The sequence below is a fragment of the Lutjanus erythropterus genome, chromosome 2, assembly GCF_056507025.1.
Source record: "Lutjanus erythropterus isolate fLutEry1 chromosome 2, fLutEry1.hap2, whole genome shotgun sequence".
NCBI classification, from domain to species: Eukaryota; Metazoa; Chordata; class Actinopteri; order Lutjaniformes; family Lutjanidae; genus Lutjanus; species Lutjanus erythropterus.
The window spans coordinates 35803278-35828451 of NC_139318.1; the positions used below are offsets into that span (position 1 = coordinate 35803278).

The 25174-nt window shown below is 37.6% G+C and overlaps 1 protein-coding gene across 1 annotated transcript; it reads right to left on the reverse strand.

The window, feature by feature from the left end:
• Window positions 1-3043: 3043 nt before the first annotated feature.
• On the reverse strand, window positions 3044-25171 carry LOC146332035 (tetraspanin-2-like). The gene is made up of 9 exons (XM_084738288.1): window positions 24955-25171; window positions 19409-19511; window positions 9831-9928; window positions 8946-9020; window positions 8760-8852; window positions 8589-8660; window positions 7428-7511; window positions 7250-7318; window positions 3044-4920 (listed from the first exon to the last, which is right to left on the reverse strand). Exons 1-8 carry the CDS (start codon window positions 25021-25023, stop codon window positions 7253-7255), a joined length of 660 nt encoding a protein of 219 aa, XP_084594414.1. The 5' UTR covers window positions 25024-25171; the 3' UTR covers window positions 3044-4920; window positions 7250-7252.
• Between the last annotated feature and the right edge of the window lie 3 nt (window positions 25172-25174).

Sequence of the window (25174 nt, forward strand, 5' to 3'; positions counted from 1 at the left end):
TTCATTGTGTGTTTGTGGATTGATTTGACTGACTGGGTTAACAAGGGCCATGCAAATATACAGAAACCAGTACTTTCAGTTCACATGAAGAGAAACCATTTTAAACCAGTACAGATGACAGTAAAAAAAAAATACCTTTTTTCACAGCAGACATGTTACAGCAGGGTAAAAGTAGGGTATTTCCAGTGAGTCAACGTGCACAGTAGCACCACCATGACTCTGCTCGACCTGAACACAACAGGAGCTTAATCAGTGTCTTTGGTAACACCTGTCTTTACTGTTACATGTCAACATGGCTGCTGTGAAGAAAGTCTATCATGAGTAATATTCAACCGTAGTAGTAACATCGTCCTGTCTGAGAAATTTGCTGGTTTGAATGACATATTGCATCCTTGTTATTTATGTGGTCTGATAAAATATATTACTGAAGCATTTTTATGCAAATCATGTTACACTAATGTTGCAGCTGGTAAATGTGGGAATCATTTAAATTACTTTATTATAATTCGGTAGTTTGTAAATTTCCCCAAAGTATCAAGTCTTGCATTAACCTTTGAAAATATACCATAATTTATTTATTTCATTAGAAATCTCAATCAGCAAAGTTACTAGTCACCAATGTTATCAAATAAATCTAGTCAAGTAAAAAATGTTTCCCTCTGAAATGTAGTGAGTGATACTCGAAAAAATGTTACCATCCAGCAGTGAAAGACAAAACTTAAAGCCAAAAAGAAAAAACACATCAGTATCATGTTATAAAAGTTAGACAAAACATATTAAAGTTTACATTATAAAGATGTTTTCACTTTGTAACAAGAAACATTTCTGTTTATAACAATATACAGTTTATCTTGTTATGGCATAAATGTTTTAATAAAGTGATTATTACTTATACTAATAGTGTTATACCGTTGTAATATTATCACATTACAAGATTAAATGTTTCACGTTATAACAAGATAAATAATATTTTGTTTAACAAGAAAAGTTTGTTATGTGGTAGGTTTTTATGTAGTAATAATGTGAACATGTGTTGTTATAAGATGAAAATATCTCATTACAGAGTGAACAAATATTTCAAGTTATACTGCGATTCTGATGTGTTTTTCTTTTTCTGGCGTGGCAGCAGTACGCCTGTGTAGTAATCTGAAGAAATAAAATTTCAACAAACGCACACTGATGCTGAAGTCGATGTAACACTCAAGCTTGACTGTTCATTCTCAATCCTCTCGGTGTTTGCAAAACTTCAACCACATCCTGTGTGGCCTTACTCTGCTGATGCAGTTTCTAATTGTGTCAGCATGAAGTGGGTTAGTGGGCCTCCCGCCAAGACGAGTGTCTGAACCAAACGTTAGATCATTTCAAGAAGACTAGTCTGACATGAACTGATGAAGTTGCCTTCAGACACAGACTGACTTTTTGTGCGCCCCCCAACCACTGTAATACAAGTTGATTTTTAACGATTAAAATAAAGAATAACAAAGATTTTTTTTAAAGTATCTGCATCCCTCACTCTTTGTAAACCATTGTAACTGTTAAAAGAAATATTTCATTTTCCTTTTATGTTAAATATAATAAGTTCTATATGGATTTCTTTAATGTAGGCTAACTTTGGTTTACGTGTGTTTCTTGTGTTACAGAGACTTGTGTGCACCATCTTGTTGGGCAGCTGCAGCCTCTTTCCAACCACTATTCAAACACTTCTCACAAGTTTGTTTTTGGTCCATTTCTTTATGAAGATAATTTAGAACACCGTTTGACAGAGTCTGTTAAATAAACACATTCGATTGTTGAAGTGAGGAGAATTTTATGAAAGTTAATTTAAAGGTAACCTTTTTTTTTTTTTTGACACATCGACTATTTTTTTCCTCAGTTCTCATCTGTACTTTTCATCTGACTGGCATCGTCTGACTTGTTTCGGTCTTTCTCATCCAACTTTCCCCTTTCAATAAGCACAGAGGAGCGATGACACACACACACCAACTGCTGTCTTGAATGACTGTTGGTGAATTGAAGTCGAGGCCTACATGCGGTAAAGAATATTAGAAATTTTACCTTCCTGTTAACATTTGGGAATGATTTGTTTTACCACTCTACATGCCTGGAAACTTCTGTTCGTTTTAAAGTCGATTTTTTTCACTTCCGCACGAGCTGCGTATCATTTAAAAACTGAAAAAAACATATAAATATTTTTTTTTTTTCTAGATCTGGGTACCAGAAGGATTAAATGCAGGTATAGTTTGACTGGAGAAGTGTTGATGCTACTTGGTACTGGGTTATTTCAACTGATACTTTAAAGGTATTGAGTACTATTACGCACCAGTCAGTAAAAGAGCTTGTTTCTTGTTTTTCCCCTCCTGTCTGCCCTTCCTCCCCCCTCTTGTCTCCAGGTGATAATGGACAGGCTCCTCATTGGTCCCCTAAGCTCGGAGCTGTCCACTGGCTGACATGGGAGGGTCATCAGCTGATTGAGCTCACCTGGGCCTCTGGGCTTAAAAAGCTGGGCCCTTTGCTCACTCTGTTTCTCCCTTCCTCCAGCTGGCATCCACCTTGTGGTCTTTCTTGGTTTGTGTTATGATCTGTGTTAGCTTTAGGTTAATAAATTATTCTTCTTTTTACATTATCCCCTTGTGCGGACGCCCCTCCTCCTTGTTGCATTCCTTGAGCCGGTTTGTAACAAGTACCAATATTCCACCCTGCCTTCCACTAAGTTCAATGAAATCAGGGCAATAGTTTCAATTTTATGCAACAGAACACAGAGCCTCAACATGAAAGGAAAGAAAAGAATCCCGGGTGCTTTTTGTCGCTGTGATCTATATTTATAACTGCATTACTTCTCTCTGGTTCAGCAGTGTGCCGCAGTTCTGGATGGCTGCCATTTTTTGTCAGTGAATCTACACGGAGCTCTGACATGTTCAGGAAGCTCAGCTACCACGAAATTTACATAAACGACACCGCTGCTCTGCGTCTAACCTCGGACTTACAGGAAGCAGTTTGTGATTCACACACTTCAAAGGTGAGAAACAGAAAACAGCCAAACATATCAATAAAAGCACCCAGTGGTTTTTTTTTATTATTATTATGGTTAAACAACAGTATGACATAAACTATATTATTCTATAATTCACATCTTATTGGCACACCAACAAAATTTACATCCAAAATAATTCACACACAAAATGCAAAAAACTAGCTCACTGTTACAGTTCACACACGCTCCAGAGGAGCTCGAGACGTACAGTCGTGTTATCGTGACCTTTAAGATGAAGAGTGGCAGTTTATCATCAGACCGTTTGGTTCCTGAACCCTTTGGGTTGATATCACGTCTACACTTCCTCTATTGTGCTTTAAAGTAGAAATACTTCAGAGAGTGGTGGCTGGGAGCAAAAGCACACTCATTATGTACATATTCAAATCACAACGAGTACACGCTCAGAAATAAAGGCGCTAACTAGAACCATAAAGGGTTCTTTGGCTTGTTACCACAGGAGAACCTTTTTGGTTCAAGGTAGAACCTTTCACAAAGGTTCCTCTTGGAACCTGTTCAGAGAGTTCTACCTGGAAGCCGACAGACAGGGTTATACCCAGAACCATCTGTGAAAGGTTCCGCCCAGAACCCCCTATGATAGGTTCTACAGAGAACCCCTATATGGTGCGATGGTTCTACCCAGGAGTGTCTCCGGTGGTTCTATCCAGAACCCTTCCACCTTCTAAGAGTGCAAACAAGAATGTACCAGCTACCAAGAATCTTTTTTATATTCCAAGGGTTTATCTAGAACAGTCGGGGGGTTCTACTAAGAACCTTTCTATATTCCAAGGGTTTTTATCTAGAATACAGTCATGAGGTTCTCCTGAGAACATTTTTATATTCAATGGGTTTTATCTAGAACAGAATCTGGGGGTTCTACTAAGAACTTTTCTATATTTCAAGGGTTTTCTCTAAAACACAGTCATGAGGTTCTCCTGAGAACATTTTTATATTTTATGAATTTATCAAGGACATACCCTGGGGGTTCTACTCAGAACCTTTTTTCATTTCAAGGGGTTTATATAGAACCCATTCAAGGAGTTCGATTAAGAACCTTTTTATATTTAATAGGTTTTATTCAAACCACATCTTGTTGGTTCGACTTTGAACGTTTTTGTGTTCCAACAGTTTTATCTAGAACTCACCCGGGGGGTTCAACTGAGAACCTTTTCATGTTCGGTGGGCTTTATCTGAAAACACACCCAGGAGGTTCTATCAAGACGTAAGATTTCTTCAAGGATTTCAACCACCCTTGAAAAGCTCTTCAGAAACGAATGGTTCTGGGTAGAATCTCCAGAGGCCTTCAGAAAGAACCCTTTTGGAACCTTTGTTTCTAGGAGTGTAGATAAGTATCACAGCGGCTGGAGGCCGTCTGTGGGAGTAAATGTAGGCACATAATGGAACGTCACTTTGCAAAGGTAGACCTCAAAGTCCTCAAAACATTTAAGCACACAAAGTCTGACTGGCGTAAGGCCTATGAATGACATAAAAAGAGCTAGAAAGGGCACGATAACTAATGTTAACAGCAAGTGCATAAAACAGGAGTCCATATTTACAGCAATACTCCTCAGTCACAACATTCCTGTGTCTGTGAAGGCTTCGTGTGCCGTGTCGGAGCTACAGTGCAGCACTGTCGCCTCTGTGGAGCGCCAGCAGTGAAACAAAACGGTGTTAAAGCCGAGGAATGTCACAGAGTCGTGCCGAAAGCAGAGCATGAGTTACAGAGAGGAGCGGGGGGGGAAATGAATTTTCAGTGCTGGTGGAGTCGAGGAGAAGGTGTGAAGATAACGATCCAGCGTATCGTGTTGAATTTGGCCCGTGGACGACTGGGACGTATTGTACTCTCTCTTTGTGCTATTCAGTGAACCTCCCCACCAGATCACCACTCCGGACTATGAGAAATGACAGTGAAATGTAACTTTGGTGTTTCCTTTCTTATGTAAATGATGATGAAGGCAGAGGTGGGACCAGGTCAGCGTTTTTGCAAGTCGCAAGTAAGTCTCAGGTCTTTGCACTAAAGTCCAAAAATCAGGACTGTCGCACCCTGAATCAAGGCCCTAGTTGTAAACCGGGACAGCAACTAACAATCAGCTTCATGGTCAATTAATTGGTTGATTATTTTCTCGATTAATCGATTCGTAGTTTGTTTTAAAGTCTCAGAAAATTGTTCTCAAAACCTAGGATGACGTCCTAAAATGTCTTCTTTTACTCACAACACTAAAATATTCAGTTTACTGTCAGAGAGGAGTAAAGAAACCAAAAAATATTCACATTTACGAAGCTGAACTCAGAAAACGTTGACTTTTCTTTGAAAGATTACTCAAACTGATTCTAATCGATTATGAAAATAGTTTTGTATCCGAAAACAAGTCATAATGAGGTCTTTACCAAATGTAATCCCATTTCAAACACATAGTAGGGCTGTCAATATAAGCTTTTCACTTCAGGATTATCGTTGCCATGTTGTGGGTTTCACAATGTTTAAACACCACAGTTCTCATCAATACCAGTTTATCATGTCGCCACTACTACAGAGCCTTAATTTAATGTTCTCTGTGCAACTTCAGCCCTAATGATGATAATTTTCAACCTGCATGTTTTGCAAACTGCGATTAGTTTTTTTGTTGACCACCAAATACTTTTTGTGTTCAAGCTAAATTATCTTTGGTATGATTTTTTTCCTACCGGTGCTCAGTAACATAACATTAGGTCCTCATGGTTCTCTCCTGCATCTTGATTGGATGCTGTCAGAGGGTTCAAAAATCAAGTGTCGACATTCGGGTTAGGGAGTCGAGAAGCAATTCCAAATAAGAATCGATTCCAAAGTCACAACTGTATAAAGGAATCATTAGGAAATTTTAATTTCGATACTGCTTATCGATAGCATTAATATCAGACGATTCAGGAAATGAAGATAAAGAACTTTTGGACTTAGGAGAAGGTATCAAGTCTTATGTCAAAAGGCTCAAGTCCAAGTTAAGTCATGAGTCATTAGTGTTATTACATGGCTTTGTTAAATATGCAATTCTAACTGGTCAATTACAAGGTCTGAGGTCTGTTATTTCTGTATAACAGACCGTTGTTATGAAGAACAGACCGTTGCTATGGACACAGTTCTGATCATAGACTCTGGAGGAGCAATAAAATTATTTTTAAATCAATAAAATCATTTTAAAATTAATATTTTGTGTCAAATTATTGATTTTTTTTGGCACATAACCATGTAATAAGCAGGATAATGTACAGTGAGCAGGTCATTATTCTGAAATAACCTTCACAACCCCTCCGGTCCTCTGGTTCACATCAGGATCCTGCATCATCCTGTCAGGATTTATTTCACAATAACAACCTGCTCGCTGTACACCATCTCTTACTGAAAGTCCAAGTCGAGTTCCAAGTGTTTCTAGTTTTTGTCAAGTCTATAGTCATCAAATTTGTGACTCAAGTTCAAGCCATATGACTCCAGTCCACACCTCTGGTGACCTGGATATATTATACATAGACGCAGCATTGATCACTTCAGCTTAAAAAAGTTTTTAAAGTTATTTGTCTTAACTCCACATAGATCACAAACCCTTAAATATAACATGACTTATTGAAATCTGTTAAGAAATGTTTTATCCATAAGACTGAAGCTCCCCTGTTTACATAATAATGATAATAATAACTTTACTTTTTAGCACAATTCATAAAAACAGAAAAAATAAAAAATATTTAAAACAATAAAGACAAGGATAAAATAAATTAAATAAAATAAACACTTCAGGAGAAAGCAACGGTAAAAAGCCGCATCTTAAGATTTAGTTTGAAAGGTTCAACAGATTTAAAGCCCCTCTGGCAGGCTGGTCCAGAGTTCTGGGACATAATTATCAAACAGCCTTTTTGTTCAAACTTCTGGAACAATCAGGAGGTTTGAGTCAGAGGATCTTGGCAGGCACATACTGTATTATCTTGACCATGTTAGACAGATAAGACGGGGCAAGGCCGTTTATTGATTTAAAAAAACGATAAAAGAATTTAAAATGAATTCTGTGGAAGACAGGAAACTAATGTAAAGATTTTAAGAGTGGAGTGGATTTGTTCACAGGTCAGTCTCACCTGGACCAATGTGGCGTCTACATATATATATGTCTGTGATAAACTGATGAGTGAACATGATGGACTGGTTGGCTGGTGGGGTGGAGGGTGGAGGGCAGTGGGGGGTGGTGGGTGTCAACTCACCAGCTATATAACCTCCCTGTTGTTCCTGATGGCGCAACACAGAACCATACTGAAGATCATTCCTATGATCTGAAATCACAAACATGTCGGGACGCGTTAAAACATTTACGCAGCTTCATGTTAAGTAGAGTAATGAGATATAATCACTGTTTTGGTTCTATGAAGGTTAAATTCTCACCATTACTCCTGCGACACCGATCCCAACGTATCCAATAATATGAAGCTTTTCATTGAAGAAGTCTGTTATTGCAGTGAGACAGTCCTAAAAACAACAATAAAGCATTCATACTGTTAATTACAGATACCGCACACCAGAGTTGTTTTTTTAAAATGACAAAGGTTGAGAAAACTCAAAATTCCAAGGCAGCTTACTGGAATAGATTTTAGAGCTTTGAGCCCAACTCAAACTCTTAACTTTTGAAATAAACAAAAAAAAAGTTTTGCCAACCTAAAATCTTGAGTTAAATTTGCTTTATTTCTTTAGAAAAACTGCCTGATTTTATTTTTATTTTAATATGTCCACCTATTTTACTTTACTATTATTACATTTGTCATCGTTTACATTTTGTTTTATTAAGAGGTTGTTCTGTATATTCCACAAAAGCAAATAAAAATATGTTTTAAAAAGAAAAACTTGAATATTTGAGGTTTAGAAACAAAAAAAAGTATTTAATTTTTTTCACAGTTAGCTGTGAACCTGATTTGTAATTATTTGTGTGCTTGAAATGAAATGGTTTAAACTGAATACTAAATTACTGAACATTATTCACTTAACTTCAAATTTTTTGGAGGTTTTCTAAAACTACAAGATTCAGTTTTATCTAAAGAAGAAAAATAAATTATCTCAACATAAAAGACATTATTAGTCAATAAAACTTTTTCAAAATTGAAGAGTTTGAGTGAAGCTCAAAACTCTAGTTTTTTTTGTTTTTACAGTGTAGGACATTTTAGCCGCCTTAATAAATAAGACAAAATAAGTGAATTTAGGAAGAATTAACTTGTGTTTGTTTGTTAAAAATAAAATAAATACACAAATACAGACAGAATTGTATGAAAAGTTCCTAAAATATCGGGAAAACTCATCTTTGATGCAATATTCACAGTTTACACAGGTCACTTGTAATTTTGGTTGTTGTGCTGTTATACATTGAATATAATATGAAAATATCCATAAATAATATGCCAGGGGTCGACTGTTTATACAACGATAGAAAAAGGGTCCCATAAGGAAAAAGACAGACTGATCCAACACTAAACTGCAGCAGCTGTTGTGATCTTAAAACAGCTGTATACTGCCACCATGTGGGTATAACGTGTTATAGCAGGTGTGAGGCTTCACCTGGGTGTCCTCTGCAGCCTCTGCACAAAGCGCAACGGTCGTCTCCGATGTGGAGCCTCCGCAACAGTTTAGCTGTAAAAGCAAAAAGCAAAAAGAATAAAATTGTGAGGTTAATTGCGTCAAAGCAGGTGGAGGAGCTGCCTGAACACAAAACTGACGAGCTCTACTCACAGACTGGTGGTAAATGAAAGCTATCGCAGTGCCGTTTGCATTGGAGACGTCAGCGATGGAGCTGCTGTAAAACTTCTGGACTTCCTCAACAATCTGTTATTGAGAAAAGATTTTTAACAGTCAGTGTAAATTTAGACGATATTACAATCTGATTAAATCACTTCAGTAATCGCTTAAATGTTGTACCTGCTCCTTGTTTAGGAATCCAAACACACCGGCAGCGATCTCTGCTCCAAAGATTATCAGAAGACAAGCAAAGAACTGCAGAACAGAGAAGAACCTTATTACTATTAACTGCCTTCTAGTCAGTGATTGATCAAGAAGGTAACACTTCATTTCACAGGTCATTTATTTCCCAGCAATTTCCTGAACAGAGTTCATTCTTGTTTGTGGAAAAAAGCAGGTGATATTTATTTATTTAATCAATTTACTAATAATTTCCTCATTAGTTTCCTGGAAAGAAGTATCTAATTTGGTACTGCTTAACTTATGCATTAGAGAAAATCTGAATTTTCTTGATAGAAAAACACACCACTTAAGATTAGGTAGCAGTCCTGTGTCAGAGATTGCTCTAAAGAGTGATATAAGAATAAAACATAATTATAGTGTAGAAGGAATAAGTGCAACAGTGCCTAACAGAATAATAATAAAAGTAAGAAATTCAGTAAAAAAAAAAAAAAGTTGATTAAAATCAACTAAAATAGAAAAGTAGTACCAGCAATGATATCAAAATTAATTCATTTATTATTGGAAACTTTATTTTCCATATTTGTTGAATTATATGCTTTCTGCAGACGCATTGCTTTCACCTGCTATGCACTGACTAAAGGACCCTTTGTTACCCTAGTAATTAATTGGAAATAATTCATTGGATTTATGCTAATCAAATTCAATTTACCCTATAATTAGTACCAAACTGCACATGGATCTTTCCAGGAAAATAAAATATCTTAAAAAAAATAGCGTTGTCATCAGAAATATATATATACATGTGTGTGTTTAAAAATACCAGTAAATAAATATTAAAACACAACACTGTGACAGGCAGAACATTTGAGCACTTCAACCCACCGATGCCAGAAGACACTGAGACTCACGAACGGCCCCGAAACAACCAAAGAACCCAACGATCATCATCAGCCCTCCTGCACCGAGCAGGATGTACACAGCTGAGGAGAGAAAAGACGGATCACATTAGTATTTTAAACCAGGAAATGAACAATCTTCCAATCGTGAAATGTTCATGAATATGATTCCTACAAATTTACTTTTTAAAGAGTAAAATTCAAGTATCAAGTATCCTAAATCAAACATTTCCAGACTCTCAAACCCTTAATCATCACATCTTAAACTGATGTATTGTTTGATCAGCACTGCGTATTATTTTACCAGCCCCTCATATTAACTTTGATCTTATATTTTGATCATGGTTATGTAAGGCTTACTAATTTCTCCAGGAAGAGATCAACAGAAGACTAGATATTAAGTATAAATATGATGATCGTTTTACTTCAGATATTAACAGATTTTTGGATTACAGGACTGACTTTGTAGATGAAACAGATTATGTAGAAAATCAAGAATTTTCCAAGGAATATATTCAAATTAAAGCATATTCCTAACATTTAGAAGCATAATCATTAAAATACTTTGTGCAAATCCTGTAGGAATTTGCAGCTTGAATAGACAAACAGGACTAGAATCAAAATCAGAATAGTTCTTGCAGTGTCACATGACTGCAGTTCACAGCTTCAGCAGAAGATGGCAGCATCGTCCAGCTGCTTTCATGTCTTTGTTGAAGCAGAATCTATGAGAAGGAGCGTTTTTGTGTTTGACTACCAGCAGAAAAGTGTAGGAGGAAACTCTTTGAGTGGCCTAAAACCTCTGAATCGCCTCCCACAGTTCACTCTGATTATCAGCCTACTCCTTCAGTCCAGCCGCTTGTGAATTTTAAAGCTTTGAGTCGAGATGAAAGAAATCTGAAACACAAAGAGAATCTCTGACACAAACTACTGGCGCCTTTTCTGGTTTGGCTCGCTGCTTAAAATAGTACTTCTTTGTCTCTTTGCCTCCACTTGGTGTATCATGAACGATACAAGAGTACATCTACTTTGTATGATTAGAATTGGTGTATAAATGTTGTCTATGGGCCATATCACAGAACATTTCTGACCTACAGATCCTGTCTTAACTGTGCAGTAACCATGGTAATTAGGGTTATGGCCTGATTTAGGATAAAATCCATTACAGATGAACAGCTCCTAAGTTAATGTTCCTGTCCCAACTTAAGATGGGAAAAGTGCATAAGTGACACAAGTTGTCTAACTTTCAAAAACCTTAAATAAACTCTCCTAACTTTAGGATAACTGTTGCTGTCCTAATTTTCATTTTTCCACCTGTCAGGGAAATATGAATGTAATACTGTGCAATACTTACACTCAGATTCAATGTTATTTTCATACCAAACTGTGCAATATTTATGCTTCATAACTATGTGCAATTGTGTTCAGTCCACTACTGAGTTTGTTTCTTGCTCTTATTATGTATATATCTTTCTGTTTACAGTTACTTAATCTCTTGCTTTTTTATTGTTGCATCTGTTTTTTATGCCATCCTCTTTAGCTGCTGTAATGTTATAAATTTCCTTTTTGTCCGATTAATAAATGATTATTTTATTTTAATAACTTCCAACGAGCTAATGGTAGCGTTTGCAATAGTAACTAACTTGTTTGCTACTTGTTTGCTAACAGTGGCTAGCATTAGTGTCAGCTAGCAGTAGCTAATGGTACTGTTAGCTAACTTATTTGATCTGTATGGCTGCTCCTTTATTGCTTTTAAATAATGGATATCAGATATGGCGGAGACCACTATTTTAGCCCCGTCTCTTTCATCTCCTGAGTTAGCATAACACACATCTAGCTGATTGTCACTGTTAACAGAAACTCCAGTCTGCAGTGTAAACCACAGAATCACAGGGTAACATCACTCTTCATGATCAAAGTTTTAATCCTCTTGACACCTCTGTCCATTATTTGCACGCTCCCTTTCTTGTACTCCTGCACACGACCATTATTTTTCTCTCTCAAAATCTCAAAATCTATCCCACCACTGGTTATGTGCACTGTGTTTCATTTGATGTTGCCCAAGCAGAAACTCAACAAAAGACGCAGGTTTCTAAAAACTGTAGTGACAGGACAGACAAAGAGGAGAAAACAGGTAAGTCAGCTGGGACAGTGTGGGTGAGGCATCAAGGCCACTGCTGGGCGTGTCATTTTTTGAGAAGCATATGGCCAAACTGAGGGGGCTTGATGGTCATGAAAGTTAAAAAAAAAAGCAATGTTGGATTGAGCATTTCGGATTTCCTGAGATAAATTAGGATTAAGTAAGATAAGATAAGACAAGATTCCTACATTTAGTTAGGATTTGCTTCTGTAATACCATATCAAGAAAAATCCTATCATAGACTCTTCCTGTCTTAATTTAAGAGGGGAAGATTCTGTAGGATGGACCCAGGTGTAGTTTTCATGGAGTCCGTATCAGATACGTGAAATTATGAACCTGCAGGAAAAATATTGGAGATGGATCAGTGCTTGCTGAGACAGTCCAGAAACTGCTGAAAATAAATATCTTCAGAGACCATCTGTCCATCCCTGTCAGTGCGCTGAATAAAACAAGATGTCCTGCTGCAGGCAAGCTGCAAATAACTGGAAATCCTACCCATCCATACATGTCTGAGCTCTGAATTAAAGCTAGTCTGCGAGAGTCTATTGAGAAACAAGGCCTCCGGGTTACTCTTTTGATAAATTAGAGTTATTTCAAATTACTCTGACTTTGTGCAGTCATTGCCCTGCAGGGTGAAGCAGTAAAACGGACGCCATCTGTCTGGTAAAAAGGCAAATCAAATTTTCGAAGGTTTGATTGCTGCAGAATTAGACTACATCCCCCACCATCCCAGCTCCCTACAGTATGAGTTTAGATGTCGTCACCTCCTCGGTCTACTCCCTTGCTCCCAGCCCTCACTACTGAGCCCTTTACACTGTAACCATACACCGGGCCGCTCCCCAAGGTCCACGCTAAGGGTCTAATCAGTGACATAGACAGCAACCACTGCAGCAATTTAATTAATCCACATGGGGGGACAGCAAGCTGTTGTTTTGCTGCTGTTGAACAAAAGGGGAGGTGAAGACGACTGCTGGAAGACTGCTGGGATCCACGACTTCAAAGCAAAGAGCGAGTTAGCAATGGAAAGTATAATGGGCCAAGACAGCTTCGACTGTATATACAAAGTGTCGACACAGAACTGATCCTGGCTGCTGTTTTCCATCACTTAATCACAGACTTTAATATGTGCTGTGTTACCGTAGCACTTCCTCTCTGGGAAACTGGTCATATCCAGCAGCCAACTGCCAACTACACTTCCTCCAATCACATAGCTTGTAGCAACACACATTAGTGGGTGTAAACATCTCTCTGTCTCTTAAAGGGTAACTTTAGAATAGAAACTATTGTAAGTTAATATAGGAAAAAATCTTAGATATGTTTCCCCCCCCCCCCCAATTTGGTATTCAGCAAATTCTAACTTATTGTAGGTTAGGAAATCCTAAATACACAATCCTGCATCACTTATCAGCTTATCAGTCTGTTACCTAGCAACTGACACTGCTTTTCTCATCTCGCCAGGGTAAACAATTAGGTAACATTATGTTGTTTGTATTCATTGAAACATACAGTACATCGAAACATACAAAAACAATGAGGGACATTTAACTTCAGGACAGATGAGTTAGAGGTGTTGGTAACATCTGCGGAGGAATCCAAAGATTTTTGTTTTGAGAAATTTAATGATGCTAATTTGGGAGATAAAAGAAAGAGAGTGAGCTAAGATAGCAGGCACATTCTCTGCTGTTAGCTACTGTTAGCAAACACTACAATTAGCTACTGCTAACAAACAATACTGTTAGCAAACGCCACTATTAGTTACTGTTAGTGAACACTGTTAGCAAACATTAGTGTTAACTACTGTTAGTGAACAATACTGTTAGCTACTTTTAGCAAACATTACTGGTAGCTAGTGACTGTTAGAATACACTAAGGTTAGCTCCTTTTAATGCATACTATTGCTAGCTCCTGTTTTCTGAGTTTTTTTTTTTTTCTATTTGCTACTGTTAGCAAACACTACCATTAGCCACTGCTAGTCAGTAAGTTAGCAATTATGACTGGTGGAAAGTACAAATTAAGACAACTTAACAGTTATTCTAATGTTAGGATAATTTAGGTAAGAGTTTGGAAAGTTAGGACAGGAAAATTGAGTAGCTGTTCATTTGTAATATTTTTTTTCTCTCTAAATCAGGTTAGAATTCCAATTACCATGTTTCCCCAAACAGCTAAGTTGGATCTGCAAGTTTATGTAATACAGCCCCTAGACTTCATTTCCCCATGTTTTTGTGACTCATGGGAACAACAATTTTTGAAACTGGCCCAGTATTGAGTGAGACCTGCGCCAGTCAGCCTTAAAACAGGCTGCAGTGTTATTCTTTAGGGCAACTTTAACGTGTTTAAGTACGACCACTAAAGGTGCTTGATTTTTGCCACTGACAAGTAAAAATGTTTTGGCTTAACCTTTCCACTTTTCTAACAATTACCACTTCCTGTTTGGTCTAAAATACCCTTAATTCAGACAGAAAAAGAGCAAGGAAGGAGTCAGACGTGAGAGAAACAGTGGGGAGAAATGGTGTGTACGAGGGTTTATTTTGACCAAACAACCAGAGTTGATAAAGTTAGGATAATAAAATGATTGTTTCTGTAAACAGATTTTGGTGACTTTGGCGAGAACAAAAGCCAGATGTTGATGGTTAAACTTAACAGATCTAACTCTTTAAAAAAAAAAAAAACAACAAAAAAAACATCTCTCCATTTCCAAACTTTGGCAGACATTTCTAATAACAATGTGAGTCTATTGGTGGGAAAACAAACACTTTCAGTGGACTCTGACTTACATTTCCGTCTCCCTCAACAGTGGACCAATTTTCCCATTAGTCGCTTGCATAACAAAATCTGGGAAAATAGGGTCAAGATAAAAAAGATGGAGAAGTTACCCTTTCCGTTTCTCTCTGCCTGTATATTGTATATGCACATAATGGCTGTTTACGTGCTGTAGGTCACACAGAGCAACAAAGGTGACAGAGTGGAAAGTGATTCACCCAGAGGGAATGCTGCCACTTTGCCTTGTTATGGTATCATACACTCTGTTTAGTCCCTTTGCTTAGAGGTGAGTGTAGGAAGCAGCGCTGCACCAGTCCGCTCGGGAAGCTCGGCTCAAAATAATATTTATTTTGTTGCTAAGGCTCCTCTGCAAGACGGTCGATCATGTGGAGGGTCTTTCAGGTATTTAGATAAATTGACAACTTTGTACGCTGCTGAAGGCCGTCCGTTGCCTGACAACAAGGCCTCAACACTTGTGCAGGAAGTGTGCAGACCATTTCAGACCAAGTGAAAGTAGCAGCACAACAAAGCAAAAGCTGACATTACCAGTATGTTTTGAATTCAAAATGTACAGAAATATTTTTTTAAAAAGTGCCTTTTGCAGATTGACCTCTTTCCGTGTTTTTATCATACATTATTGGATTATTATTATGCATTTTAATGTCACAGGTGGTCAAGATCGACATTTATTCAGACAGTTTTCTGTATTCTCAGGCAGTTTAAAGGGATAATTCTGATTTTTTGAAGTGGGGTTGGTATGGTATGTATCCATAGTCGGTGTATTACCTACAGTAGATGGCGGTCAGCATGCCGGAGTTTGAAGAAGCAGCAGGAATACTGGTGCAGAAAACTATGCAATGTACTGCTGTGGACAGGTTTAGGCTTATTATATCGGCTAAATATCACTCTTTCCAAACAAACCAAACCCCACTGGCAAAATCCAAAATCAGTCATTTTACTTCACAGAACATAGGAGTTGCTGACGTGCCACAGCCTTGATTGGTTAGGTTGTTTGTGTTATTGTGTGAGTTCAGTGAGTTTGAACTAAAACTTTTACAATACCAAAGTCACACAATTATATTAACTAACTAACTGATTCAAGCAGCAGGAGAAGAGCAACTCTGCTGTTCTATGAGGTAAAATTACTGATTTTTGCCAATGGAGTTTGGTGGGTTTGGAGAAAGTGATATTTGGCTCGTATGACAGCTGTTTCCCATCAGAACAGGCCGTCTGACAGCAAAATAAAGCCGTGACAATATTCTACATATAGTGTACACCTAAGGTGATATTTATTTCTTTAGCTGGGTCTTTTTTTTTTAGGTATGTTAAATATGTTTTGCTGCTGAGAGAAGCGTGCCTACAACTATCTTCTGTTGGTATACATGGACTATGGATATGTGTCTCATACAACCAAACTATCCTTTTAATCTATGAAAAAGATCTCTTGTATGATTCTTGTATGTAAAATCTTAATATGTAATTGAACAGTAAATATAAATATAGTGGAGTGAAAAGTACAGTTGCAACTGAAACGTGTAGTGAAGTACAAAGTACCTGTGCAAATTTCCACATTAAAATTGTGTATGATAAGTTGGATGAATTCCCTCATATTTGAATGTCAAATTAAACTCAACTCAAGAAAAATTATCTCAAGCACATTCGTTTGCATAAACAGATAACTGAAAACATACTTACATTTTAGCTCAATAATATCTTGAATGTTCTTGCATGCTGTGCATGACAGCATTAATTCATGTCCAGTTTACACTGTGTGTTTCTGTAGTCACACTAATGTTTTTAGGTTGTATTCTTGACTGAGTGTTATTCTTATAGTTGCACAAGCTAATGTATGATTCAGATTTATTGCCAAGTTGGCTGTTTGGTGTAATAATATGATAAACATATTAAGTAGAAAAATATAAAGAAAGATGAAAAGCAAGTACTGCAAGAAACAAAGAGAAAATATAAAATTGCCAATAAAATATGGAAGAATATTATAAAAAAAAATATAAAGATGTTATTTAAATTAAAGTGGTTATGCAGTACAAGAGTATTTGAAATGATTTGCTTTTTCTTTTCACATGTATCCCCTGCACAGTACAGTATTATGACTGTTACTGTGTGAGTGTCCAGGATGGACTCCTGTCACCTGCCCCACCCAACCTGCTGCTGGTGTCCTGAGGGAAGCAGCAGCCAGTTCCATGAAAGCACAGCAGAGAGCTGATGAAGTGAAGTCACCATTTTAGGTCATGGTCGAAACGGGAGTAACAAGAATAGGCTTCATTCTGATCATCTGCTCCTACGCACAGCGACAGAGAGAGAGAGGGCCTATTGTATGAGAACTGCAACACTACTACACACTGAAGGATGTTTGTGTACTCTTACTGTATGTTTTAATCACACACTGTGTGTTTTATTCAGGGCTCTGCAAAGGAACTCTTCATTCAACATCGATCAAAGTCCACCTGAGAGCAAAGTGCTACGTACTTATAAGATATTTTAATGATGAGGCAGAGATGTTCATTAATCGGTTAGAGGCTCTGGTCCATTTGTCACTGTTTGAGCATCTCTGATTGATCAATTTTTATTGCTCCAGTGAAAGGAAAATCAGATCAATAGCTGTAAAACATGAGCAATTCTCTCCATAACCCATAAACCAGAGTGCTACCACTAATGGTCCTCTCTCACTTCCTGTCAGCACGTAGCACCATATGTCACATGACGGCCTCGCAAGTAAGGATATAAATGGTGATTAAACCCACTCAGAAAAGGGAGTTTTCGGCTTATGTGTTGTGCAGAGGAAGTGATGAAACATCACAAATGTGCCGGTTAAGTGTTCATTACTGCTCAGGAACACCTGCGGCCCCTGAAAGTTAAAACCGGCGGTGGGGAATCCCCCAGGAAGTTAACAAGGGTTTGTTAAATGATTATTACACTGCACCGAAAAACCTGCTGTCATCAGGCGTGAAGTCTGTTTCTGCACCGTGTACTCTGAAAAAGATTGTGTTTTTTTCACCTAAATTAGATCCATTTTATTCCCAGAAATGTGTCTTAATCCACAGGGAAATGATGTCTTTGAGCATCTTGCAGTCTCGTATTTGATACTTGTTTTGTTCTCTACTTCCTGACTTTAAGGCTAAATTAATCAGCAAAATACCATTTAAATTCTTACATAGAAATCAAATTTGAGCTGTTTTGTGGCTGATAAAATCTAAAGAGTGACTTATTTCTCATATCCTATAAAAAAAAATAGATGCAGCCGTACCTGCTTTGCTGCATTGTTGAATGATGGATACCAGCAGTGGGATCAAGTCATTGTTTTGCAAGTCACAAGTAAGTCTCAAGTCTTTGTACTCAAGTCCCATGTCAAGACCCCAGTCCTGAAGTTTGAATTTCAAGTCTTAAACTAGCACCAATGTAACAATAAATTTCCAGCCTCATAGATTTCAGAGTCAGAGTCGATTTATTTGCCATTTGCAGCAGGTACTGCATTGGAAATGGGAGGCAAGAGCCCATAAAACACACACAGACAGCGTATAAGACAAAAAAAGACAGATAAAACACAGGATAAAAGGAAAAGGAGAAACAAATGCAAATGTCACAAATGGTCCAACAAACAACCCAGCTCAAAAGTAAATTGCACATATAATAGCGCACAAATCAAAGTGCCTGTGCATAAATTACCTTAAGGTGTTCAATTATAACGTGCATGTGCATAGAAGTTTTAAAGTGTCCAGTTATAAAGTTCATATGTGACACACAGAGAACAGTTTATGTGAGTAAAAGCAGGAAGAACCAGAACTTAAAAGTTGAACTGCATGATATTTAAATAAACAAAGTTACTTTCGTAAGTTTGTAAGTTAGTTTACAAAGTTACTTAGCTGTTAAACTAATGTCAGCTTAGCGTTATGTTGTTAAATATGCTAAAGCTATAATATGTGACATTTCCACAATAAAATGTCTAAAAATGCTTGACATGTGTTATATATTCTGCTAAATTGTGAACTTAAATTAGCCAAATGTTCAAACACAGAAATACAGAATTTATTCAAGGTAACGATGCGTTTTCTGCCAGCCACTGCTAGCTAGTTATTATACCTTCCAGGAAAACACGGGATACATCAGATATGTGATATTGATGAGAGACTGACTGAGGACGAGACGTTTACTTTACTAAACGTATCGTGAATAATGAATTACATCATTTGTGAATAAGATTTCTGCACCAGTCATGTCAGATAGATTTTCATCTGCTGTGGTGGTTGTTTAAAAGTTGACCACACAGTTTTTGTACAAAATTATCATTAGTTCATCATGGTTCTCTCCTGCAAGTTGATTGGATGCTGTCAGATTGGTTCAAAGAAAGTCGACTTGCTGAGAATGAACAGCGGTAACATGAAGGAAAAAGAAAGGGAGTCACACTTTAAATAACTTCTTCAATCTTCGGGCTTCAGGGAAGATAAAGTATTTTCAAGTTAAAAGGCTCAAGCCCAAGTGAAGTCGAGTTCAAGTCGAGCTGCAAGTCTTTTTTGATTTTGTCAAGATGAGTCTGAAGTCAAATTTGAATGACACAAATGACACAAGAAAATCCAACAGTTCATCACAATAAAAATCAGGTATCTTGCACCTTATTTTTACAGTGAGGTGTTATTGGAGGCTGCACGTACCTATGAAGAAGGTGTCAGGGGCTCCATCACCTGTCAGTAGCTCCACTGTTTTTGGGTCAAACCTGAGCCAAAGTCCCACAGCCAGCACCAGCAGGCCCGACAGCTGAGGGGTGATAAATCATTCAATTAATATTCATGTCATAATCACACATTTTTGCATAAATACAAAGCACAATTTTTGAACATCCTTGAAACGTGGCTCCTGTTTTTAGGATTTAAGTGACGTCTTGTGAGTTTGTTCAGAAATCACTTCACAGTTAAACACTGAGGACCATCATGTTTTGTTTGTTTTTTTTCTTTGGCTCTTCTGGTAATTGAGATTCTGCAGAGCGCTCGTCTTTGTCACGTCAGTAAAGTGGCTCTTGATGCTTTTCTTCTGTCTATTCTAAACAAACCTCTGCCAGAAATGCTAATGCGTCGCCTCTTAATTCAAAAATTCCAACAGTTTTGGACTTGTTAAGACTCTCAAACAGATCGCAGGCTGCACATGTAGTCAAATGAACATTTAGTTCTCTGATTCTTAAAAAAAACAAACTTTCTTCTGAAATTATTATTCTAATAACAACGATAATGATGATGTAGTTTTTGGGGGGATCACTGACAAACAGGATATCAGCTGTGATGTGCCTGATGGGTTTGTCACAAGATTTAGAGGACATCATTGCTCTCTGGGCAAGCATGACCAGAAATAAACCGATCGATTGAAACAGGTGTCACCCTGAGAAAGTTAATCCCTCTGACCTTCTAAGAGGCATTATTTGGTTTAAAGGGATAGTTTGGATTTTCTGAAGTGGGCTTTCATGAGGTATTTATCCATAGTCAGTGTATTAACTGCAGTAGATTTGCAGTTTCCATAAGCAGCAGGAGGAATGGTGTAGGAAGCGAAGCAATGAACTTCTGTGGACAGGGTCAAAAACAAAAGGTCTTTTAGCCACTTAAAAATATCAATACTAGTTTAAGTGTACACTATATTTAGAATATTTTCATCATTTTATGTTGCTGTCAAACAGTCTTTTCTGATGGAAAATACTGCTGGTCTATTAGCCTCAGTCTGTTGGTTTGTGGTATTGTGCGACTTTGGTGAATCCAAACTAACCCTTTAAAACACTGAAGTCACACAATTATGCAAACTAATTAACTGATTAAAGCAGTGATAGAACAGCAACTCCTCTGATCTGTGAGGTAAAATTAGTTTGGAGAAAAGGCTGATGGCAAAATAAAGCCGTGAAAATATTCTATATACAGCATACACTTAAAGTTATATTTATTTCTTAAGCTGGGTCACATAATAATACAAACAAACTAATAGATAGAAGCAGCGGTAGATTGGCAATTCTAACGTTTTGCAAGGTAAAATTGCTGATTTTGCAAATGGAGTTTGGTTGCTTTGGAGAGAGCAATATTTGTCTTATATAACAGCATCAGAAAAGTCTGTCTGGCAGCAAGGTCAAGTTGTTAAAATATTTTAAATATAGTGTATAGATAAATTGATATAGAATTTTTTGGCAGCTAAAATGTGTTTTTCTGTACTCCTGCTGTTACTTCAAACTGAGGATGTGCTGACAGATAAGTGCCTCATAAAAGCCCACTTCAAAAAACCTGAACTATCCCTTTAAACTGCTATTGTTATATATATTGTGTGTATATTGCTAAAGGATAATTTGTCTTGACACAAGTTTTATACAGCTTAAACCACAATAAATCCAAATGTGAACAGATAACAGGTAGAAAGTTAAATCACAACCCATATTTCTGTTTTTATCTTGTCTGATATAATATCTGAAAATCAATGAAGCTGATCAATCTTGTTTAGTGTTTGTTTTGTAAAGAAAGACTCAAACACTTTGTAACAGCAGCTCATGTTTCCATATGGACCGTCAGACTCTCATATCTAAGCTGCAGCATCGCAGCATCGGTGGTCCCTCTCCCATGGTGCATTTCAGCCACAGGCTGTGCCAGCCTCACAGTGCCTTGGTGATGTAACTCACACTGGCATTGGCTGCTCGCTTGGCTCTGCACCCCAAAATGACAGCGTACTGTACGCCCCTTTTGGCTCCGACCACAACAGCTCTGCTTTTAGTCCTGAAACTGCTAAACAAAGAGGCCGCTGTCTGATCGGGTGACACAAGCGATCGTCTTACAGAACACAGACGAGTCAATTCAGCTGCGTAAATCCATATATACTGTATCAATTAGCAGTAAGACATGAGCACCCAGTGATGACAACGGCAAGAGTCCGTAAGAGCATCGAGAGCTGAAACACTCAGTCGATTACTTAATAAAATGAATCTCAAACTATTGTGGTAAGCCATTCATTGTTTGAGTCATTCAGAGATGCAACAATTAAATCAACCACCAGCAAGTTTCTGGACTGAAAATCTCTGGTTTGTGCACAGCAATACATTTGAGGATGTTATCTTGGACTTTTGGAAACAACTACACAAACTTTTCTTTCTTTCTTTCTTTTTTTTTTAAACTATTTTCTGACATTTCATAGACAAAACAAAACAACCACACGTGACCAGCTTGTCAGTTATGAGGATGTGCTGCTTTTTTTCTTGTGTTATGTGACACTTCATTTAATCTCTTTGGGTTTTTGACTCTTTTTCAGACAATTTGAAGAAATCACCTTCGCAGCTTCGGGAAACTGTGATGTCCGCTATTTTATTAACAAAAAAAATCCTCCAGTCTGAAGTTGGAGGGCACAAAACCTAACATTAACATTTTTTAATTGTGACAATCTTACTATCATTTTAGTGTTTTTAGATGCATTTACATACATTTGCCATTTTATGAGATATTCACATTTTTCTCATGTATGAACTTATTTCTTTTATTCTGCATTTGCACATCCATCATTTTACGCATTGGGTTTGGCATCACTTGATTCTGTATGCTGGTGGGTGGGGGGGTTGGAGGGGGCTTATATGGGTCTTTGATTTTAATTTTGTCCTGTAATGTGGAAAGCACTTGTGCTTGTGCTTGAAAATTGCTATACAAATGAAATTATTATTCTTCTGTGGTGGTTCGCAGGCTGGCAGCGAGGACCCCCTGTGGTCTTTGGAGTCATTAGATGATTAACTCAACAGGAAAGCAGAAAAAAATATATTACAAGCCTTTCTACTTTTTCAGACTTTTTTTTTCTTGGCTGATCTCATTTTTGTCTTTATTTATATTAGATTTAGGTCATGAGCCAAAGAACAGCTGTTAATGCCCACAGGCAAAGAGCTGCTGTGGTAGTGGGAGGGGCTAATAACTGCTCAACAGATTCACGCACCATTGGCAAACTCATGAACACTTAATCGTAGACTCTTGTTCCTTTATCATTAGTGGCGTATGCTACACCGGTTTAGTCACACCCCTTCATAACACATGAACAGCTTCTCATACACTCTTGTAGGAGGCGTCACTGGTCTCAGCAGAGTTCCTATTTAAATGATGTGAGCAAACCACACCCATTTACACGAGCCTTGCCCCCTTTACAACCCCAGAACTGTTCGTCAGACATTTACAAGAGGCCTCGCTGGACTCTGCAGGGTTCCTTCTTATCCTGTACTTTAGCTGAGCCCCTTTCATTAATCATAGTTCATTTTTCGTTGGTGACAATTCCTACTATAGACCATGTTTTGGGTGCTGGTCATCAGTACTCAACATCTTTAACGTATCAATACCAAGCAGTATTGAAACTCCTCCATTTAAATGACACCTGCATTCGATCATTTTTGTACCAGATCTCAAAGAAAATGACTATCTGTGTGGTTTTGTCACCAAAATGTTATGACTATCAACCATGTAATGTCACAGAATTGAGACTTTCTTTATTGCAGTGTTGGAATATTCAATATTGTTACATCCCTAGAAGGGCTGATCAATTATTCACAATATTATTGAAATCGCAAGGCCAAGTGAAATATCGGGATCGCAGAAACCAGAATCAAACTGCAATTTGTTTTTATGAATGAAACTGTAATGCAAAATGATCCCACTTATCATATCACATTTTGCAATTAGGTTTGGTCAGTATTAAGGTATTACAGTATACCAGGATATCTAAAAATCCCAAAGGTATGACTTCCAGTACTAACATTGTGAATAAAGTCATCTGAAACACAGCAGTTGCTGATTTTTTGGAAAGTAAAAATATAAAATGGAACTGATTTATTATAACAGGGAACTTAACCAACAGAGGAATTACTTGGAGGTAGAAAAGAAATAATTGGCTAGTCCTTTCTTGATAAATTAAATATAACTAGACATGGAGTCAAGAAAATATTGCCACATATAACTTTATTGTGACGTGATTTCTTCCAACTATAAAAGCAGTCTATCTCCAATCAGCCAAATGATGTGATGGTATCTGCGGCAGCAAGTGTCATCACATCCTTTAACATTAATCTATGGAAAAATATTTCCTATGTATTCATTAATCTGTGGGCTATAAGTATTTAAACCCAGCAAGACTTATTAGAATTAAAAATTAGACACAAAGGATTGTAAACTACACAATGTTATACATGCAACAATGACTTCTATCACCTGTTTCTTAATAATTAGTTTTTTTTCACACAAATACCGTCATATACTGTATATCACTGTGAAATGTCAGGAAGGTATGAAAAAATAGAAACCACCCAAGCCTGACTGCAGCCGCAATTTTAGTCAAATTAATTGCAGTATGTATTTTTTTTTTTTACCATGTAGTGCAGCCCTAAGCCCCAGAGAAAAATCACAAGCAGACAGAACAGTAGCTGGTTTAAAGGCTCTAAACCATGTTTACCTGATGGGTATTCTCATCATCTGCACACATCATAATAAGTCCTGACATAAGTGACTGCACAGAAAATCGAAAGTGAATCCCAGGTAACCTTATCCGATGCTGATCTAATGTAGCATAGCAGACCAAAACACACTGATGTGGCCAAAACAAATAAATCCTGTCTGTAAAACGCAGACACTCTGAGACCTGCAGCAGGAAAAGTCACAGCAGATCATGATAAAGGATCTGAACAGTGAACAGTGGGTGTGTTGGAAAAGTAGCAACACTCTGCAGCTCTGATGCAGAATAACCACAGTACATTACATTAATTACTACATAAATCACATGAGTAGCGGCTTGCAATTGATTTACTCATTAATTATTAACAACACTTCATAGATAGGAGACTTTCATGAGCTGTTAGCGCTGTATAATGGGTTTAAATGAAAAGAGGATGACTGGTAACACGATGCAGGACTGGTGTGAGAATTTATGGGGACACAGTAGAGAGTTTGCAGAGAGCAGGTGGGTGAGAGATGCAGGATTAACTCCGCAGAGTGTAACGACCCGGGTTAATTAAAAATCATATCTGACATTATCAGCAGACACACTGTCAGCCTGCAGTGTGTTAAACATGTAAACACACCAGCACGGCGGAGCACTAAAAGGTTTAACACATGCAAACACAACCTGGTGAGATTTTAAAATGCATAAATCAAACACACATCTGTTCCTCTGACAAAGAAATTAGAGTAAAGGTGGTAATTTAATATAGAAATAGCCGACTTACCCAGAAGATGAAGTTGAAGATGAACAGCAGATATTTCACGCATTTCATCCCACCCTGCACTTTGCTCATGATGCCTCCTGATTTGTCGATATCTCCGATCTAAATTATCAATCTATTATTTTGCAGGAATCCTCGCTTCTTCTTCCAGTTCAACCATGTAACGTACTGATGATGATGATGACCTGCTCCGCTACATCCAAACATGCGCACAAGAAGCTGC

Coding starts and splice junctions, on each gene's coding strand:
- LOC146332035 (XM_084738288.1), bottom strand. CDS start 25,023: ATGAGCAAAGTGCAGGGTGGGATGAAATGCGTGAAATATCTGCTGTTC. Junction 19,512..24,954: donor TCTTCAACTTCATCTTCTGG/GTAAGTCGGCTA, acceptor ATCACCCCTCAG/CTGTCGGGCCTGCTGGTGCT. Junction 8,661..8,759: donor CTTTCATTTACCACCAGTCT/GTGAGTAGAGCT, acceptor TTGCTTTTACAG/CTAAACTGTTGCGGAGGCTC.